The sequence below is a fragment of the Polyodon spathula genome, chromosome 18 (assembly GCF_017654505.1).
Source record: "Polyodon spathula isolate WHYD16114869_AA chromosome 18, ASM1765450v1, whole genome shotgun sequence".
Taxonomy (NCBI): domain Eukaryota; kingdom Metazoa; phylum Chordata; class Actinopteri; order Acipenseriformes; family Polyodontidae; genus Polyodon; species Polyodon spathula.
In genome coordinates, this window is record NC_054551.1 from 5,723,726 (window position 1) to 5,742,185 (window position 18,460).

General features: G+C 37.9%; 1 protein-coding gene across 1 annotated transcript in view; it reads right to left on the reverse strand.

The window, feature by feature from the left end:
• LOC121330459 (serine/threonine-protein kinase LMTK2-like) overlaps positions 1–18,460 on the reverse strand; it is a 42,968-nt gene that overhangs the window by 14,343 nt on the left and 10,165 nt on the right. Inside the window, exons 2-7 of the mRNA XM_041276990.1 lie at positions 14,516–14,640; positions 13,770–13,920; positions 10,886–10,962; positions 10,393–10,511; positions 9,116–9,203; positions 2,183–2,316 (exon numbers count right to left, since the gene is read on the reverse strand). Of these exons, the coding sequence (XP_041132924.1) occupies positions 2,183–2,316; positions 9,116–9,203; positions 10,393–10,511; positions 10,886–10,962; positions 13,770–13,920; positions 14,516–14,640 (694 nt within the window). The remainder of the gene's footprint in view (positions 1–2,182; positions 2,317–9,115; positions 9,204–10,392; positions 10,512–10,885; positions 10,963–13,769; positions 13,921–14,515; positions 14,641–18,460) is intronic.

An 18,460-nucleotide genomic window follows, 5' to 3' on the forward strand; every position in this document is an offset into this window, starting at 1 on the left:
CAGTGGTAATTCATACATATATTATAATGAGAGGGGTGTTTGAATCCTGGAATTCAAATGAAGCAGATGCTTATCAGTATCTTTTTAGGTTGTGCACAGGAAACTTCTCCAAAGTATTCAAGTTTACACTCATTGTATCTGGTTACCTGTTTTGCACACATTTTCCTTTTTACCTTTACTTTTTCTCTTTGCACCACTATGCCTTTCTTTGACCAACATTTCTTTTTTTGTTATCTAAAAGACATGATTCCCTAGCCAAACTTGCTTTTTAGCCTATGTGAAATGCTTGCTGTTGGGGTCTTAGCAGGGGCACATAATAAAGTTCCATGAAATAAACCGACACCTTTCCAGAGAATCTCTAAACAGGCCGAGGACTGGACGGGCGGGGACAATGATCCGTACCGCTTACATCTTTAAGATGGTTTCCAGGGCAAGGCAGCATGTGGGCAAGCTTCAGTACCACTAGCAGTCACGGTTTAGATCCAATATAGTGCAATCCCTGTAATCCACCCTACACAATAGTCTACATACAGTACCTACAAGAACTGCTTTGAAACAAAGATCACCAGGCTTGTATTTCTTCTTTCAAACAAAAAAGAAAACTAGCTATTATTAACCCTTTTAGTCCTGAATTACGTTTGTCGAGTAGAAGTTATATAATGAAGTTATATAACTTAAATTTATTGGAGTATACATGAGAATAGGACAAGAAAAATATGTTTTACATATATTTTGGTAAACAGGACATTTAAGTCCCAAAAGTAATTTGTATAATTACAATTTTTGATTGAGGAATCAAAACATGTTTGTACTTGTATAACAATACAGCCGGTATCATATCAAAAAAAAGTACTACAGCGCTCTCACTCCATAAATAATGCAGTTTTAACATTATTTCCTTTACACATGGATCAATCGGACAGACATGAATAAAACAAGGCTTGCGCTACATTGCAATTTGAAAAACAGTTGACGCAACTACAAGGAAAGTATTTTTAGTTTTATACACATCCCTGGTTACACCTGCTCTATGGTTATTTTAAATGAATCCAATAAAAGAAGAAAAGTGCCTTTAAAAACAGGTGCAAGCTACCATGTTCTTTAAGTGAATGCATCCAATATGGGCATTGACACTTCCCATTTGCAATGAGATAGCAAGTGGGAAAGTTAGCCATGCCAACCTGGAACCGTCTGACTTTGTGCGCAGCAGTAAATCAAATCAACACTGGGGGGAGGAGATATTTTCATTAGGCATTTAAATACCTTAAGAATTTCCCGATACCTTTTGAGTAGTAACACAGTAAAATTCAAATGTGTAACTATCCTTTAACATGAAAACTGCAGAACTGTCATATTCCTGCAACAGTTGACAAGCGACACCCAACAATCCATGAGAATTGAGTAACTCAACGCTTAACTTTATTCTGAACAAGCAAAATAGAAGAGTTTAGCTGAGCACCAGAGATTACTTTACACCAACGTCCCCAGTTAAACAGGGATGGATATCTCAGGGTAAAAATGAAAAATTTAAATGGTATCGTTCAACAATCGTTTCCTTATTTGGATATTTTGGGGCATGATGTTTAAAACTGAAAGGACTTGCAAGAAAACAATTTATTTTTTAAATTAGAACCAAGAACAAACGCACTGACACTACAATATAACATGGTGCTTGAGGTTTCAAAATGAAACTTATGGTGATACTTAATGATGACATTCCAAGAACAAACAAGTTAAAATGCACAGAAAATAAACCAACGAAGCAGGTTGTTGTGTGCTCAAGCATGAAAAGTAGAAGCAAATACAACAACTAGAGAATTTGGATTTTCAGGACATAAGAAATTGAAGTGAACTTCAGACACATTCGAAAACTGCAGTTTCTACAAGTAAACACATGTCCAACAATGGCAAACAGCTTGGAGTCACATGATACTGTTTGAGAAGTGTGGCTCAGTTATTTGAGCGGCAACCAATGAAATAAAACGGAATATCCACATGCTAACTTCTTATTGATTTAAAAGCAGCATATAGTTACATATTTATTCTTCCACCCGTACTGCCTAATCTTGTTGTGTTTTGGGGGGGGGGGGTCTATATCACAATTATGCATTTAACTATTCTCTGATCCCTGAGCAAAAGCTCAATGTAGCTCTTGCTGCAGAAAGCCATGTTTAAGGCATACCTGTGCACAAAGTTGTGTTTATGCAAATGGGTGACTCCAGCAGCAATCTCGCAGGCCATCTTCTGCAGCTGGAGAAGCTCCGAGCTCCCATAGATCAGCTCCTGCTGGCTCAGCAGATAGCTCTTCAGGTCACCCTGGAAAACAAAACAAAGATGCTGGCAAAAGCGAAGAGCACCTACAATGTCACTCAAACACAAGGGAAACAAACACACCCGACCTGGACTGCTACTCAATAAAGTCAGTTCCAGTGGCTCTGCGTTTTTCTCAATGTGACATTTTGTAAGGTTTCCCAATACTGTGCCACCAAGTTTAAAGTTAAAATTGAGATTCATTTTAATGTTTAGTGCAATTTATTCAGTTAAAATCCCACATAAACCTTTTGTATGGTAATAATCCCCAATTCACCAGTTTCTGTTCTTTAAAGCAGTGGTGTGCAAAGTGGGGGCGAAATTATGTTTGAAGTGGAGAGTGTGAATGAAACTGCAGTGAACAGAGATGAAATGGCAGCTACCATGCATGGAGCAACAAGTGTTTTACAGCAGTTTTATACTGAATTTAATGTAAATATCATACTTTTTCCCTAGATTTAAGCTAAAGTCCAGATTTATCAAAATACATAAATGTTAAAACACATTCTTAAAAGTCAGAGTGTAACGGCAACTCTGCAGCACACAATGGCAAATTAAATGTGTCAACAGGCATGCACTTGCAAGTTAGCTTCAGATTTAGCTGGCTATTTTTTTTGGTGAAAACCCAGATTTGTTCATTTTTTTTAAGAATTGCTGAATGATAATGTTCATCAGATGTATCTGTTAGGTAAATGTTGACTTGCCAAATTAAAAAAAAAAAAAAGAGAGAGAGATTTTTTAAATGTTGAATTTATGATACGCTTATATGTTTAGCTAAATCTGGTCTTGTTTTGCGATTTACATGAAATGCGTGAAAAAAACACCTGTTAAAATATAAAGGTAAGTTCCAACCTTTTAATATCTGTGTCATTGGGGGGGGGGGAGTGCGGGGGGCAGGGGGGCCACCGGGCTGTGTAACGTATGATTTTCTAAAGAAAAAAACAAAAAAAAAAAAGGGGGGGGGGGGGGGCATATAAAAAGTTTGCGCACTACTGCTTTAAAGAAACAGATCATTAGTGCGATGTTACTAAAACCAGCATCAGACCTGCATTTGGACTGAAAATATGCATTTTCATTACAATCAAACAACTTCACTCTTCATAGTTTCGTGTAGCATTGGCTTTCCTATTGGATACAGAAAGGCCATTTCATCAAAGCTTACACTTCATCTTTCCAATAGGAGGCAGCAGAGGCTTTTTTTTTTCTTTCAGCTTTGCTAAATCGCATGATGTTGCAATGTTACCTCATTGCATCCTGTATGAAGAGTGTGCACAATACCGGACCCAAATAAGAATGGGAAAGTGGAATCAACTTAGCATTGCGCTATTAAAATCTAACAGAAAATGTTTAAATCTGACAGCAATCAATTAACCTTGTATTACCAGAGGGAATGTTACAGCAATTATAAAAATATATGTGAATCAGTGATAATGTATTTACCCATCAAATGTAAATCTATTTGACTTTTCTTATATTTTGTCTCGGCTCCAATTTTCTTTAAGTTTTTAAAACACGCTGCACTGCACTTTCAGGATTCCCTCCTCTACCCTGTCATGTTTATCTAAACACTTAAGAGGATCTCCTGTGTAGGGATTTATTCTGAAGCCCAAATCGTTCTTTTGGGGAAATCAAGGCACTACAGATTTCTAGAAGAACCTCAGGCAATCGCTGGCTGGTAGGTGTCACCCGTACTGTATGCAAAGGAAGCACATGGTTGTTTCAGTTGTGATTGCATGCAAGTGTACGAAAACAGCTGGCAATGCAGAAACAGTGAATCAGAAGTTAAAGTTTCTTTGCTTTTTTTGCATGGAATACTACTTACAGTTTCAATCTAAAATTGGTGAGGCAACGTTCTATTGATGAAGTAATATTCCTTCTTTTACTTAGACACACATTAGTGAGGTTTGACACTGGTAAAGAAGATTGTGTGTTGTTGAGTATAAATTGTGTTCCCTTACAAACTCCCACTTTGTCCTCATATTCAAATCTTGTGAATGAACTTGGTGCACTGCATCTTAGACCCTGCAGGTGATGAATATTCCACAGCACTTCATCATCGTCCCCCCCCCCCCCCCCCCCCCCAGCTAGATTGCAGCTAGATCCTTTTTAAAACTTTCTGAAATCTGTATTTCTTTCCTAACTTACAATAATGTGTGGGGTACACAACTGTACTTTAATGCAATTTAGTATGGTTGAAGATTATTCAATTTTATAATAAAAACTGTGTAGCCCTAATTCTTCTGTAATATTAAACTAACCACTATGCATACAGTGGTATCTGCCATGGCTGGCAGGGACATATTAGGAGTATCACCCATTTGACAACCAGCAGATGTAAGCAGAATTAGCTCACTGGAGCTAGTGCTCAGTGGATCAACATTTAGGTAATTGCTGAATATGAAATAGAGTAAAGCAGCTGCTGGCTTGTAACAGATACAGTACAATGTCACTGGCTGTTCGATTTCCTGCTACCAAATTTAACTCGACATTGAATTAACATTAAACAAAACACAGGCATCAAATACAGCCTGACACGGATTTATGCTGCACTGTACATTGAAAGTATGGCTCATTTGGTGATTGGAAGTTTCCATTCTGCTTCTTATTCAATATGGCTGCAATATAAACACAACCAAAGGATTATTTATTTTTACTGCGCTTCTGCAGTGGGGATTGAAGGATATGCGTCATTTGGCTTACGTGTTATAGCTGGAGTGAGCCAAAAATATGTTGGCTTCCTGTTTTGATCACAACGCAGGAGGACTCACAGGAAAGACCCATGTTTAATACTAGAGAAAAGAGCATTACACAATTCCGAATATTTAGAATCTAGCAGAGCTTTAACAGATTATTGTATATCCTCTGGGCACATGTCGTAACAGATCCCAAGAACGAGGGACAAGGCATAGCATTGCTATCACAGGAAGAGATACAACTAGGCATAGCACTGCTATCACAGGAAGACCTGAACTATTAGAATCCACAACATGGGACACCATCAGGCTATTGAGGATCTTGGGGATTAATACCAATAACAGAAAAAATATACATTGTATCACAAAAGTCTTCTTGATAAAACTGAACATCAACAGAATTAGTTATCGGGACAAAATCTGAGGCATGTGTTCCTAAACAGAGCATGGCTTCTTTACCTTGTCCATATCATTAAGCTGCCAGTCAGTGCAGCAAAAGCAGTGCAGGCACTGAATGACTGAATTAATACCACAGCAGTGTTTACAGGAGCTCTGGGCTTGACAGCGTTGGTGACAAAATAATCTAAAATAAACATCTAACTGGGCAAAGAAAATGCTTACCTAGACATAAAACAAAGAAGATTTTTTTTTGTACACATTCTAAAAGTACATATAATGATGCAGTTGGAAGCAAGTAGCCTTGCCTACAATTGTGGTAGGGAAACGAGTCCCAGATGTGAAACTGCTAACTAAACTAAATTGCATATCTTGCATTTAACATTAAGGACTGAGTGCGATTTTTAGTCCTTCATTTTCCTGCAACCGCTAATCTAATAAAGCAACAAAACAGCTCTAACTCCAAAAATGCAAGGCGTTGTCTGGCTCTTTCCCTAATCCTATACTGTACTGCAGCTATATACAGCTCCTTGGAATGCTTCACATGAAAGAAACTACATGTTTATTTGTATTGTGCTTTATTTCCATTTCATCCATAACTATAAAATCACACAATACTGGTGGATGTAGTAATACTTCATATTCATCATATTCATTCACGAATGGAAAGAGGGAGTCACTCACATTTTACAATTCTAAACTGAGTCAACATGTGGCTCCCTATGACAAGGCTCTGCTGACACAAAGGAATCTCAAATGCACTGCATTACACTAAAGGGCAGCTAGGCAGAAAAAAGGCAGCGTCAATTCTTTGCATGACAGGCAAACCCGATCCCAACCCCCATCCAGACTCAATCTCTCATTCCAGTAGTGGTAGAAACTGTAGTATAACAGCACACTAGGAGTAATGCATCCTCTTATACTCATTAGCAGCGCACCCACATTCCCAAACTGTAGGTAAAGGGTTAAGCCCATGAAAACAGGATCAGTATCTGCTGTTGGAAATGCAGTTCTGTGTGCTCTAGATGGCAGTAGGAAGCCTCGGAAGATTTGCAAGTCCCTTTGTAAAATGAGAAGCTGTCATTCAGCAACATGGCAAATGGCATTCTGCAGTGTGTTCCAGTTGTTCTGAGCGCCTATAATTTGTATGAAATGCAATGAGTCAGGGGTACTCATGGTTACAGCACAAACACAGGGAAACACTCATAAATCATGCCAAAATGATCTTCCATTCCACAAATTCCCCAGTTTTTACATCATATTTACCGTTGTTAGACATCACAGTATTATTTTTATTATGAAATATATAAAACTTTAATATAAAAGGCGAATAAAGAGACAACTACAGTACCTAATTCTATTAATCTAGTATTCATATGAACACCTAAATCAAAACATCTAGCCCTTACATTTTAAAAGCCATCAATTGAATGGTATCCCAGATACTAACAAAAGAATACCCGAGATAGAGAGCAAAACAAAAACCTCTCTAGGCACCTCAAACAGACAAAACAAATCCTTGTTTTTACTTTTAATAGACAAAAGTGGGTAACTTTGGGTATTCCTAAACATCAATCTATCTGCTAGCTTCATAACTCAATTAACTTATCAGTGGTCCAGTGGCTTGTAACCAGAAGGTCACCAGTTCAAATCCCACCTCTATCACTGATTGAGTCACTGTGTGACCCTGAGCAAGTCACGTAACCTCCTTTTGCTCCATCCTGCAGATGAGATGTTAAATCAATGTCCTATTGTAAATGACTCTGCATATAATGCACAGCACAGCCTACCCATGTAAAGTGCTTCATGATGGTGGTCCACTATGAAATGCGCTGTATAAAAATAAATATATTATTATTATTATTATTATTATTATTATTATTATTATTATTATTATTATTGATGCACATTACACCATCTTGTACAGTGACAGGGACTTACTTTGCTTGTCCTCATTAATAACAATTACTAAAAACATCCTTCTAACCCATCTAAATGATTAGTGAGTGACGACCCTCAGTTAAAACACGAAGCACACTGAAATTATGGATTTAGCCAGCCTTCAGTGCTACTAATAGCCATGTAATATTATGCAACAAGCAGGCAGCAAGAATATGAAAACAGCAATTTGCATCCCAAAAGACAGTGAAATTTATTGAGCAATCCCAAGGCATACTGTCACTGTTTTCTGTCAACAACAGATCTACTATGATGATTAATGTTTGTGTGCTAATTTCTGCATTCAATAATTTACAAACTCATCATTGACCTATGCCAATATTACGTTTTAGATCAAATCCTGTGTGTGTAATTTAAACTAGCACAGTGATTTAACAAGAAATTGCAATCTGCTATAAATATATTCAGAATAAATATCACCGCGTCAGACTGCAACGTTTCACAAAATATTTTACAGTACAGCACTCACACTTCATCTCAAGAGATAAAATACAAATCGTTGCATTATTCTGGATATGTAACATTAATTAGTCATTTTGAAGATGCTTTTATCCAAAGCGATTTAGAGACTAGGGGTGAACTATGCATCACAACTGCTGCTGCATTAAGTGACTTGCTCAGGGTCACACACAGCGAGTCAGTGTCTGAGAACTGGGAACCTCTGGGTAAGAAGCCCCTTCCTCTAACCACTGGACCACCACGCCTCCTATTATAGTAATATCTTACTATACAGCAAAAAGCACTTACACTAGCAGCAAACACTTGCTTACTGTGATAATCTTCTGTCTGCGCAGCTTGTTTCCCTGTAAGATTATAAAAATTAGCACCTGGCCCACACACCAAAATGAACTGTGATTGCCAATTTAGGCAGTGTCCATATTTAGGGTAGATTACTGCCTTCCAAAATCCAACAGGTTCAAGTGTAACTGTAGCCAAAGGACTTAAAGAAATAGCCAAGTAGTTTTTTCACAACTCTCTGACAAGGCAAATCTTTTAAAGAGACAAAGCTAACAAACAGGGATAAAAGATGGTTATTGACAGTATGTGATGACTAAACTAAGTCCCTTAGGCACCTACTGGGTAACCACAAGGAAAACATATTAAAAGTGGACATGGCAAGAGGTACAGCTGACCTTGGAGTAATTAAATCATATTTTGTGCTAGGTAATTAGGGAGCCTTATACAAGGTCTTTGTCATAAATTACACAATTGAGACTCCCAATGTATCAAAGCTAGTCCCTTTTGCAGGATGCATGTATGGAACATTTATTTGAATTCTAAATGCACATCTCTTACTTTGAAATGCACATTGAAAAAGAAATGGATATGCAAAAACCCAAGTGATCCAAGTTTTAGTGCGACAATCAAGACAGAAAAATCAAAAGACATGCTTTTGTTCTTACATTATATGAATTTGGTTGGTGTGGTTCTAAGCAATGGAAGAGTCAGACTCCAGTAACAGTAGATCCATACAACAAGCAAATGTTTTTTATATTGTTGTTTTGGAATTTTGTATTAATTTGCAGTTTGGATGAGAGGACCATAAATCGAAGCAGAGCAGTGTTGCCCGCTCAAACTATGCAAAATGATTTTTATTACAATACGAGACTTGCTACACACGTATCAAGTCACAAAAACAAAGAAACTCAGGACTATACTCCTAGTCTATGTTCTTTGCATGGAATGATACCTCTACACACAGCAATTGGTTGTTTTCTTGCACATTATTAAAGACTTCCAATAAAAATCCAACTTACCAGTTCACAGAACTCGAAGACCAGGAGGAAGGGGATGGCCTCCACACACTGCCCCAGGCAATGAAGTATATTGGGGTGCAGCAAAACCCTATTGGAAAAAGCAAGTCTTATTTATACTATGCATGCTATTAGAGACGCATCTACCGGTTGTTCTTCAATGTGTATTCTTGATCCATACTTTAGTAACAAGACACGCATCTTGGTGACACAGTGGACTGGTAAAAGAGACCTGTAATTCACTTATATTCCAGTGGAATCAAGCATGACATGAGCAGCCAACCTTAAGATTTTAAAATCCACATTCCCTTCGGCTTTTATAAGTTCCATTTTCATTTCTAAAACATTTTATCCACTTAAAGTCTCGAACGCTAGAGAACAGACAGCCGTGCCGTCTCAAAAGCTATTAAGAGTTCCCATGCTTCTCTGCTGGATAAAGAGTCTCATTCCCATAAAAAAATAATAATGGTACCAACTCTGAAGGATAGAGGGAGCTAACTGAGTATCTAAGAAGGCAGCAAAGAAAACTCGAAGATCTTTATTACAAAAGGTGTAATGGTAGTCAGTGGTAACAACAAAGTGATATGTAGAGTCAATGGCAACCTATCAAGCTCTTGACCTAATCTGAAGACCTTTTGTAGTACCTCAGTTTGCAGAGAGGGGGCAATGTAGAACTGCTTTGAGGACTTTGTCAGCTATAGAAGAGTACCAAAACAGACTACAAAAATAACGTGACATTTCATTCACATAGCTACAGACAACGATTCTAGTTAATTAATTCAGTCTTCCATTAACAATTAAATGAACATTAACTATCTGTAATATTACATAATCATGACCTGCCCTAACACTACACACCATTTGGTCTTAACGAACACCATAATTGCATTACAGACTGGAAGATTATGAGGCAACAATAAACGTGCCATGTAATAAATTCAACTACCACCATATCAGTAGGGGAAGGGAAGAACATGTACAGTATTATTTTGCATTTTGCAGTATGGTTCAATTCACCTTTTGAGGTATTATTAATTTTATGCCACTCACACCAGGGTAGGCAACTGGCTTTTCCATTCCATTACATTGCAGGGCTCAGTTGAAACTAGGTTCTTCACTATTTAATTGATCATTGGGGTCAATTAAGATATTAAAAGAACATCAATGTAATGAACTAGAATGGCAAAGGTTGCCAACTCCCAACTATCAGTTTTATTCTTTGCAATAAATAAATATAAAAATCAATAAATAAAAAGAAAGATGGCTCATATGAAATGTACCTGTATGGGTCTCCATTTTGTAGAAATTCATTTTGTTCTTTGTCGCTGGCGTTGGCCTTTAACTCCTTTACTACGACACTGGCTACTCCGGGATCCGTATAGATCTCACCAAGAAGAACCTGAGAGGAAAAAAACAAGTCAAGGCACAACTTCATGGCTATATAGAGTCTGGCCTTGGTCACACAGGAAACCTGCAGCTTCCTCTAAACAATGGGATTACAGCATGGAACGTGAAAGAGGGCAAGGACACTGAGGCAGGTAACAAAGGATGTTTGTGCACCCATATCACATCACAAGGCTGTCATCCGCCCTCCAACTTCAGGAAGAGACACAAGGAAACCGACGTCATGGGAAAAAACCTGAATCACACATGCCTCTCTCATGCAGCACATTTTGAATTAAAATATTTACAGCTATCTCAATTGCTGCTTTTATTTAAAAAATAATAATTTTACATGCTAATCACATGACTGCAAAACACAGGAATTCGTACCTTCCCGAACCAGCCGTTTCCGATTTCCTGGATATAACTCAGACTGTGACGTGCAACCTGTGAAGCCGCAGATCCATCTGTTATTAAAAGGGAAAAAACACAAGCATTGGATTATTTGACACTGAATGAAAAAAAAAAAAATGCAACTAGAACTGTTGAACAATAATTTGCACATTTCCAGGGATGAAAATAAACATGACTCCCATTCCATAGCATTTTGATCCATTCTTGGTTTTACTAGGAGTTTAATACGCTGATTACCTATACAATGTGGCTAATCAAGCTTGTATTAAAACCTGGAATAAGTGAAACTGCATTAGGAGTCTTATTTCCATCCCTGCATATGCAGCAATTTTTACTTTAGCTATGGCAATTTTAAGACATGTAAAAAAAACACAAGATTATAGTTTTACTGCAGCAAGACATGGGTCGTCATTTTTCAAAACAGTGTATTCTTAACGACAGACAACAAAAAATTGCCACTACCAGGTTTTAGTTCAATATGCAGTCACATTTAAATAGTTTAAGACGGAGATATGAATACAGTTATTTTACTTTAATGCTGGACTACTGGCTGTTATTCATTTATTGTGTCTACAAGTCAAAATACATTGCACGTTGTGTGTCTCATTTAACAGTAAGGCCACAAACATGTTACTAGAAACATAATAAACCTCTGTGTTGAATCTCCAGGACAAATCAATCTTTACAATTATCTTCTTGAATAGGTTACGCAAGGTACCCAAAGTGACCCATCCAAATTCTGCAGAGGTGTAAATGTGGGTAAAAAACTGATGTAGTGGCTGAACATAACATTGTACCACTCTAGGGACTTTTTGCTTGTGCCAGAAGTCCTCAATTAAAATCTTTTTTTCTGCCAAGAGTTCTGCCTGGTTGGGGCCAGGGGATAACATGTTTGGCACGTCATCACAGACAACAGCAGGTAATTCACTGAACTAGCACTTATTAGCCAGAGGCAAGGTAACAGGGTCTGAAAATTATAAAAGGCTGAACTAAACAAAATGACAAACAAAACACACAAGTCAGGGATGGAAATAAGACCCACACTGCATATCAGTTTAATACATTCCTGGTTTTACTGTAGGTTTAAAAAGACACACCCGAGCTCCCCATACACACTGTGGCTAATCAAGCTCATAGTAATACTTGCAATGGGTAAAACTGCGATGCAATAGGAGTCTTATTTCCCTCCCTCCAAATCACCAAAACATAATACAGTAATCAAACTATTGGAATCTAACAGTGAGAGATTAGTGTAAAATATGTGCTGCATTCTATCTAGAATGCACTGGCATGGGCATGGGCATGGGCATGCAGTTAGTTACTAATCTCGGAAATTAGGGTGATTAGCTTCAACCCTTTCATTAAAAAAAAAAAAAAAAAAAAAAATGTTGTATTGGGAAAAATGGCATCCTCATACAAGGTGATCATGCATTTGCGTCTTCTCTGTGTCCCCATATAAAGACTAGTTTTCATTTATTTATTTAATCTGTCCCCATATGAGGTATATAATAAGTTTGTTTAGTGCAGTCAGGTTTGTAGTTTCATTTTTCAAATATTTATGTGCAGAGCACTAAAAGCCAAATGTAGTGGCTTCACTGGGGACTTCTTGTGCTTGTCCAGGGATCTAGACGTCATTGTTCTCATTTCTAATCTCTGCTCTGCATTTAAGAGCAAGATCCCTTGCTGGTGTCCCCATTCGTTAAATATCAATCTGCACCCATTCTTTTGGAAGTTTGTTCCCTAGTGAGTATCCACTCTGCTACATCCTATTTACAGTGCAGGAAACCCCAACAGTGACAGGCTTGCAAAACAGGATGTTTACAACAAAACCATGCCAGAGGTCACTCTGGCGAGCGCAGCGCCAACTGAAGGACTTCACATCCCAGTAAGGAAGTCCCTGAAATGAAGACGGGCTGTAAAAGGAAGAAACAGACATCTGTCCAAACCAAATATAACCTGCTGCTCCCTGTACACATGGCACCAAACTGGTCATTTTACACCCCCATCCTGCATCACACTGCAGCAGTGTGTGCTCGACTGAAATACATCAGAAAGCACTAAAAGCATTAGCTGCTCTTTCTGCTCCCAACACGGAATTAAAACATGAATACAAATGCAATCTCCACAGGAACACAGTGCTTGGCACGGCTACTCAGCTGCCTCTGTCAGTTTTTAACTCAAATTACAAATTCATTTTAATCTTTAAATATTGCACCACAACTGTATAAGTTCTACAGCACAAATCAAAACCTATTGAGCCAAGTGTGGCTTAGAGAAAGGGTACGGTAGTTTCTACAGCCCAATTCAAATCACATTGCAGATCTAGATGAAGTGACGTCTTTTGACCTAAGGACGGGGAGGCAGGCAAAACTGCTTTTGAGATCCCTAACCCACCCAATGATTTAGTATGGCTCTCAGGGGCAGTCACTTGACATTCAGCTTTAGAATTAAAAACTAAATCAGATATTGACTAAGTGCAGGAGAGCTCTTCCATGAATGAAATGCAACAGTGTCAGCATGCGTTGAAAAATACATCCGCGCGCCTGTGTGGCGTATCAGCACCAGTGCTGTGTGTCTGTGACAGTATTTCCAAGTGACTGCCCACACACGAAACACATCACTCTGTTACAGTTCCGTATATGTATTTAAAACTTTTGCAACAACATTGTGAGGGTGCTTGGTTACCACTCGTTCCAAGATTCTCAGTTTGATAGGAAAGTATAAGGACTCATGTTTTTCGTTGCTTAGACAGCCTATCACAGAACTTGGCATATCCCTCTGTGCAGACGCATTACACACAGTGAAAGTCAGTCATGTGCGTCTGTTCCTGTGTGTGTTTGACTGAGTTTTGGGGGCGTACCTGCTATTCTGGGTGGCTGAAGGTGCGGTGGCCCAGGCAGAAGTACAGGGGGGACAGTGAGTGTGTAAACCTCAGCAGGTGACTGAATCGAAGGAGTGTCTTCAGCTGGGGGGGTGAAATCAATCTCATCCTCAAAGTGATCTTCAAACTCCTATAAGACAGACAAGGAGGAGAGTGACGTTCTAGATGGGCTGAAAATTCTGATTATAGACTGAAGAAAACAATGCCATCCCCAGCCACCTGGATATGCTATGACTATACAGAGAAGTCCAGCTTTTTACATGTTAAGATTAGTTGCTTTTTATATAGAATTGTGCAAACTAATGCTATTTAAAATGGGAACAATCATACTACAGCTTTTACTTAGGATAACTCAAAAACAGGTAGGTCTTAGGACATGGCTTCACTGGACATTTAATGAGGTACTTTAAATGCAGGTAGCACTTCTGTAGCAACAACACATTACGATACAGGTAATTTCAAGGTAACTACAAAACTAAATGTTGGTATAGTTGCTCATTTATTGCCTTGTTACTACATGGTTACGCATGTCCCATAATCTAGAACTCCCATGGTCATAAAATGGTATGCAGATGGTCATGTTTTTATATGTGCAGCATTCAGCTTAGTTTCAAAGGATAATTCTTGGGTAGGTTTGCTTCCAAGTACCCCAAGTCTTGCCCGTCCAACAATAAAATGCATCACGTTATTTAAATCATGAAATTGTGTTTTCAGTTGATCCTTACCTTAAAATCAATTTCTTGCTCCTTGCAGCAGGAAACACAATTCGCAACCAGGATTATCAACAGAACCAATCCAGACACAGACAGAGCCAGAGAAGATATGGGAACTTCACCTGCAGCTGCTTCCCCTGGAAAAGACAAATGCACCCTTCTATTTTTACACGCTAGTCAAAAATAAAATGGGTTGAAGCAAACAAATTGTCAAAATATGCAATATTATTTTGTTGCTTTTTCTATAACATAAAAAACAGCAGACAGGAAAGATCAAATGGAATTTAAACAAAGAGATAACATATTCTACTTTACCGCAACTAGGTCACTTGTAAAAACTTACAGGCTGATAAACAAGAAAACAAAAATGAGAAAAGAAATTAAAAAGGGAGCAAAAGATTCCCAATTATGTTTAGCTATTAAAACAGAAATGCCACAAAATCATCCAATTATTTCTCATGTCTGAGTCAGTAACAAGTCCCTAACCAGGAGAAACATCAGCAGCCCATGGAGATGGGAAATTAATTAATGACACAGCACTTTATGTCCTTAAGGTGCTCAAATCAGACAGAGCTGAACAATGTGGTCATCAAAAACTAATATTACTCCACATTACAGAAGAGCTCTCAACCATTTATTGTGTTCAAGAGTCTATACTGAAGAATACAGGTGCTAGTTACAATGACAGTTTTGATTGCGAACAATGAAGTGCTTTTGAAGTAAAAGAAGAAACTATGTTTTAAAATGCATCATTATGCACTCAATGCTTTAGTGTATTCTCCATACCCAGTTATCCAGTGCATCATAAGAAATGTTTGCTGTTCTGTAGTTATTTAAGGAATGGTTCCTTTCTTCCATAAACATTCCGAAACGTAAGCAAATGTATATAACAAGGAAGGATATTAACAGATCAACAGAATCCTTCATTTTGAACGAATGCCATATTTAGCTGATCCCTGTCTGTTGTCTTCAAGCAGAACCTTACCAGATATTGCAAACCAAAGACTGATCAATTCATAACCGATTGCTAGGAGCAACACTGTTCTAGTCTAGATATTTTGTTCGTAAGCACAATAAAGCAATCTGTCAGTTAATTGATGGGTTGATTTAAAATGTTAACCTATTAATAGGCAGCCAGTAATTTAAAAAGGGGTCTGGAGGAATTTCACAAACAAACATCTATCCAACAAGCGTACTAAGAGAACTCCGACTTGAGAGTCTTTCGAATGTGTAGCTTGTCACAACATGATTTGAGAGACTTTTAGAGATTAGCATCCTGTATATTTGGATTTCACTTCAAATACTAAGACATTTACAGTATCATACTGCAAGTTTCTTGCATTATTGTAACTTATCAACAGGGGGCACTGCATCTTCCCAGTTACTTCTGGTTCTTAATTTCATATCTCTATGTTTGGCAAACGAACACTAGTAGAAAAGCATAAAATAAGTTATTTCATTAACTGATTGTATTCCTGATACATGTGGGTTTGTCAGAAACATGAAACAATAAATAGCATCAGAGATTAGCAAGTCCCATACTATCCAGTTAATAGCTTTTATAGTGGTGCAGTACTATTAATCAAATTTCAGGAACAAAGGGATAGGGTACAAAGATCTTGGTCATAAATTACTTTTTAATGTAGCAAGATCATTTTTCGGGTTTATTACCATACTAAAAAACGACAGGAAAAAGGTTACTATTTTCCATTTGGAAGGGTACTAGAGTTCCTTTACGAAATGCACTCTTTCATCTGAGGCGCAAGTAACTTGACCTAGATTCAGTTCATAGAGTGGCTATTTTAGGATTTGGAAACTAGGGTCTTCTGAATTCTAGCCATTTGCTTAGAACTCCGGGCCACATCGCTGAAATCAAAGTGGTGCCAATGGAACCACATCCTAGCTCATAAACGGACCTGTAAACAGAGAACTCCACAAAATAACTCAAGAATGCATTGGCCACTGTGGCTCCCATGAATCCAATAACCTCAAAAACCTTAAAAATCAAGCCAGAACGCCTGACTGCTGAATGTTAAATGCTTTCAACTGGAATATGCACTGCAAGGTTGCTAACATCCTCCCTGGGAGATTAAGGAATGAAATTAAATGTGACATTTATTGCATTTGGGAGTGATCCTTCTCTGGTTATTGTGGATATCCAAAACTGTGCTGGATGTGAACTAATTCAAGAGGCTGATAGAAGTTTTACTTACAACAATATATATTTGGCATATTTAGAAAAAATTAAAAAATTAAAAATACATCACAACATTCTAATATGATGAAAACACGATAATGACGTGTACACTGGATCCAGTAAGGCAATGAACTACTCGCATACAGTATGTTTTATTTATTTTATTTATTTATTTTTACAGGATTACATACCGCATGAAACAAGCAAAGTGTCGTTAAAAAATAAAGTGATAAAGTGAATGAAAGATTTAAAGGCTGCGGTAACATGCAGAGCTTCTCCGGCTCTGGAAGATCACAGGTTCTGTACTACAAAGAGCACACAGGCTGGGGTTCAATTTAAATTTGTGACAACACTATCCTTGGGATTCAAAGAAACTGCAAAACAAATTGGTTACTGTACATAAAGGACTGATCGACGATTGATTGATTGATTGATTGATTGATTGACTGACTGACTGATTCAGTAGCGTACTGAATGGAAACAAATGAGGAGGCAACGAGGAAAGCGAACTACAAACTTTGATATCATTACAGAAGTCAACACCACAATCCCTCCATGGTACTCACTGGTTTTAGCGCAGTAATTTGATGTGTTTTCATGGGACAACTCCAATTCTGGTGAACCCCTAACAGATTCACTAGTGAATAATTGAACCTAAAGCAGGTTGAGAAACAGGGGCTTTAATTTTATGTACGATGCCAGCAGTGCAATATTTAAAATGGGTCCTGCAGAATAAGTATGTCTCTAAAGAGTCATCAGATTACACTGGAGTTCAAAGCCCCGCTGAGCCCCCTCTACTATACTCAATAGTATAGTCAATATCAATAGCCAGGCAAACAAGGCCAACAAAAAACATGCTGGGAATGTCAGTTTACATTTTCACACAAAATAAAACACCAATACAAAAATAATAATAAAAATAAATAAGTCATATAACAAGACTGAAAGCACCAGCTTTCATGTTCATATGCTGCACGCTGAGAATGCGCCGATTCGCTGGCTATTTCTGCCAAGCTGCTGGTTTTATTTTTTTATTAGTATCACTTACATTGTGTCTTTTATTTGATAACTCAGCTGTCCCTTGTCACAACTAAACAGAAAGCTTGAAAAGTATTGTGATGCCACAGAGTGGGAGGATTATACTGTACTGTATGTGGGAGCCCAAAGGCTCCATAACGAGATGGCCAGGAATTAAAGGGATGGAAATAAGACTCCTATTGCATAGCAGTTTCACCCATTCCAGGTTTTACTATGAACTTGATGAGCCACTGTGTATAGGTAACAAGCTCAGGTGTGTCTTATTAAATAACAAAGTAAAACCACGACAGGATCAACCTACTATGCAATGGGAGTTTTATTTCCAGCCCTTTTTTTTTCCCCCCATTTCATTTAGGATTTTGTGATTTCAAGTAACATAAATGTAATGCAAACTTCATTTGACCTCTATTTCTTTTCCAAATGTTTCCTATAGGGACGTATTTTTAATTTATGCTCCCCCTTTCCATATCATTTTCAATGTTGTTTCCCTGTGGATCTGGGTTTCTTTGAAGGCGTGGGTGACGTGTATTCCACTGGTTGACATTACCATAAAAAGGTGAATCGATGCAACACACAATATAGGAAGAGTCTGTTAAATGTGCAATGTGCTTTACAAAAGGCATTTTTAAAATGTCACTTTTTACCCAACACTCACAGTTAACACTGTTTTACTGTGGCTGCAATCTGCGAATCTTCTGCAAGACATAAAAACACAGATGTAA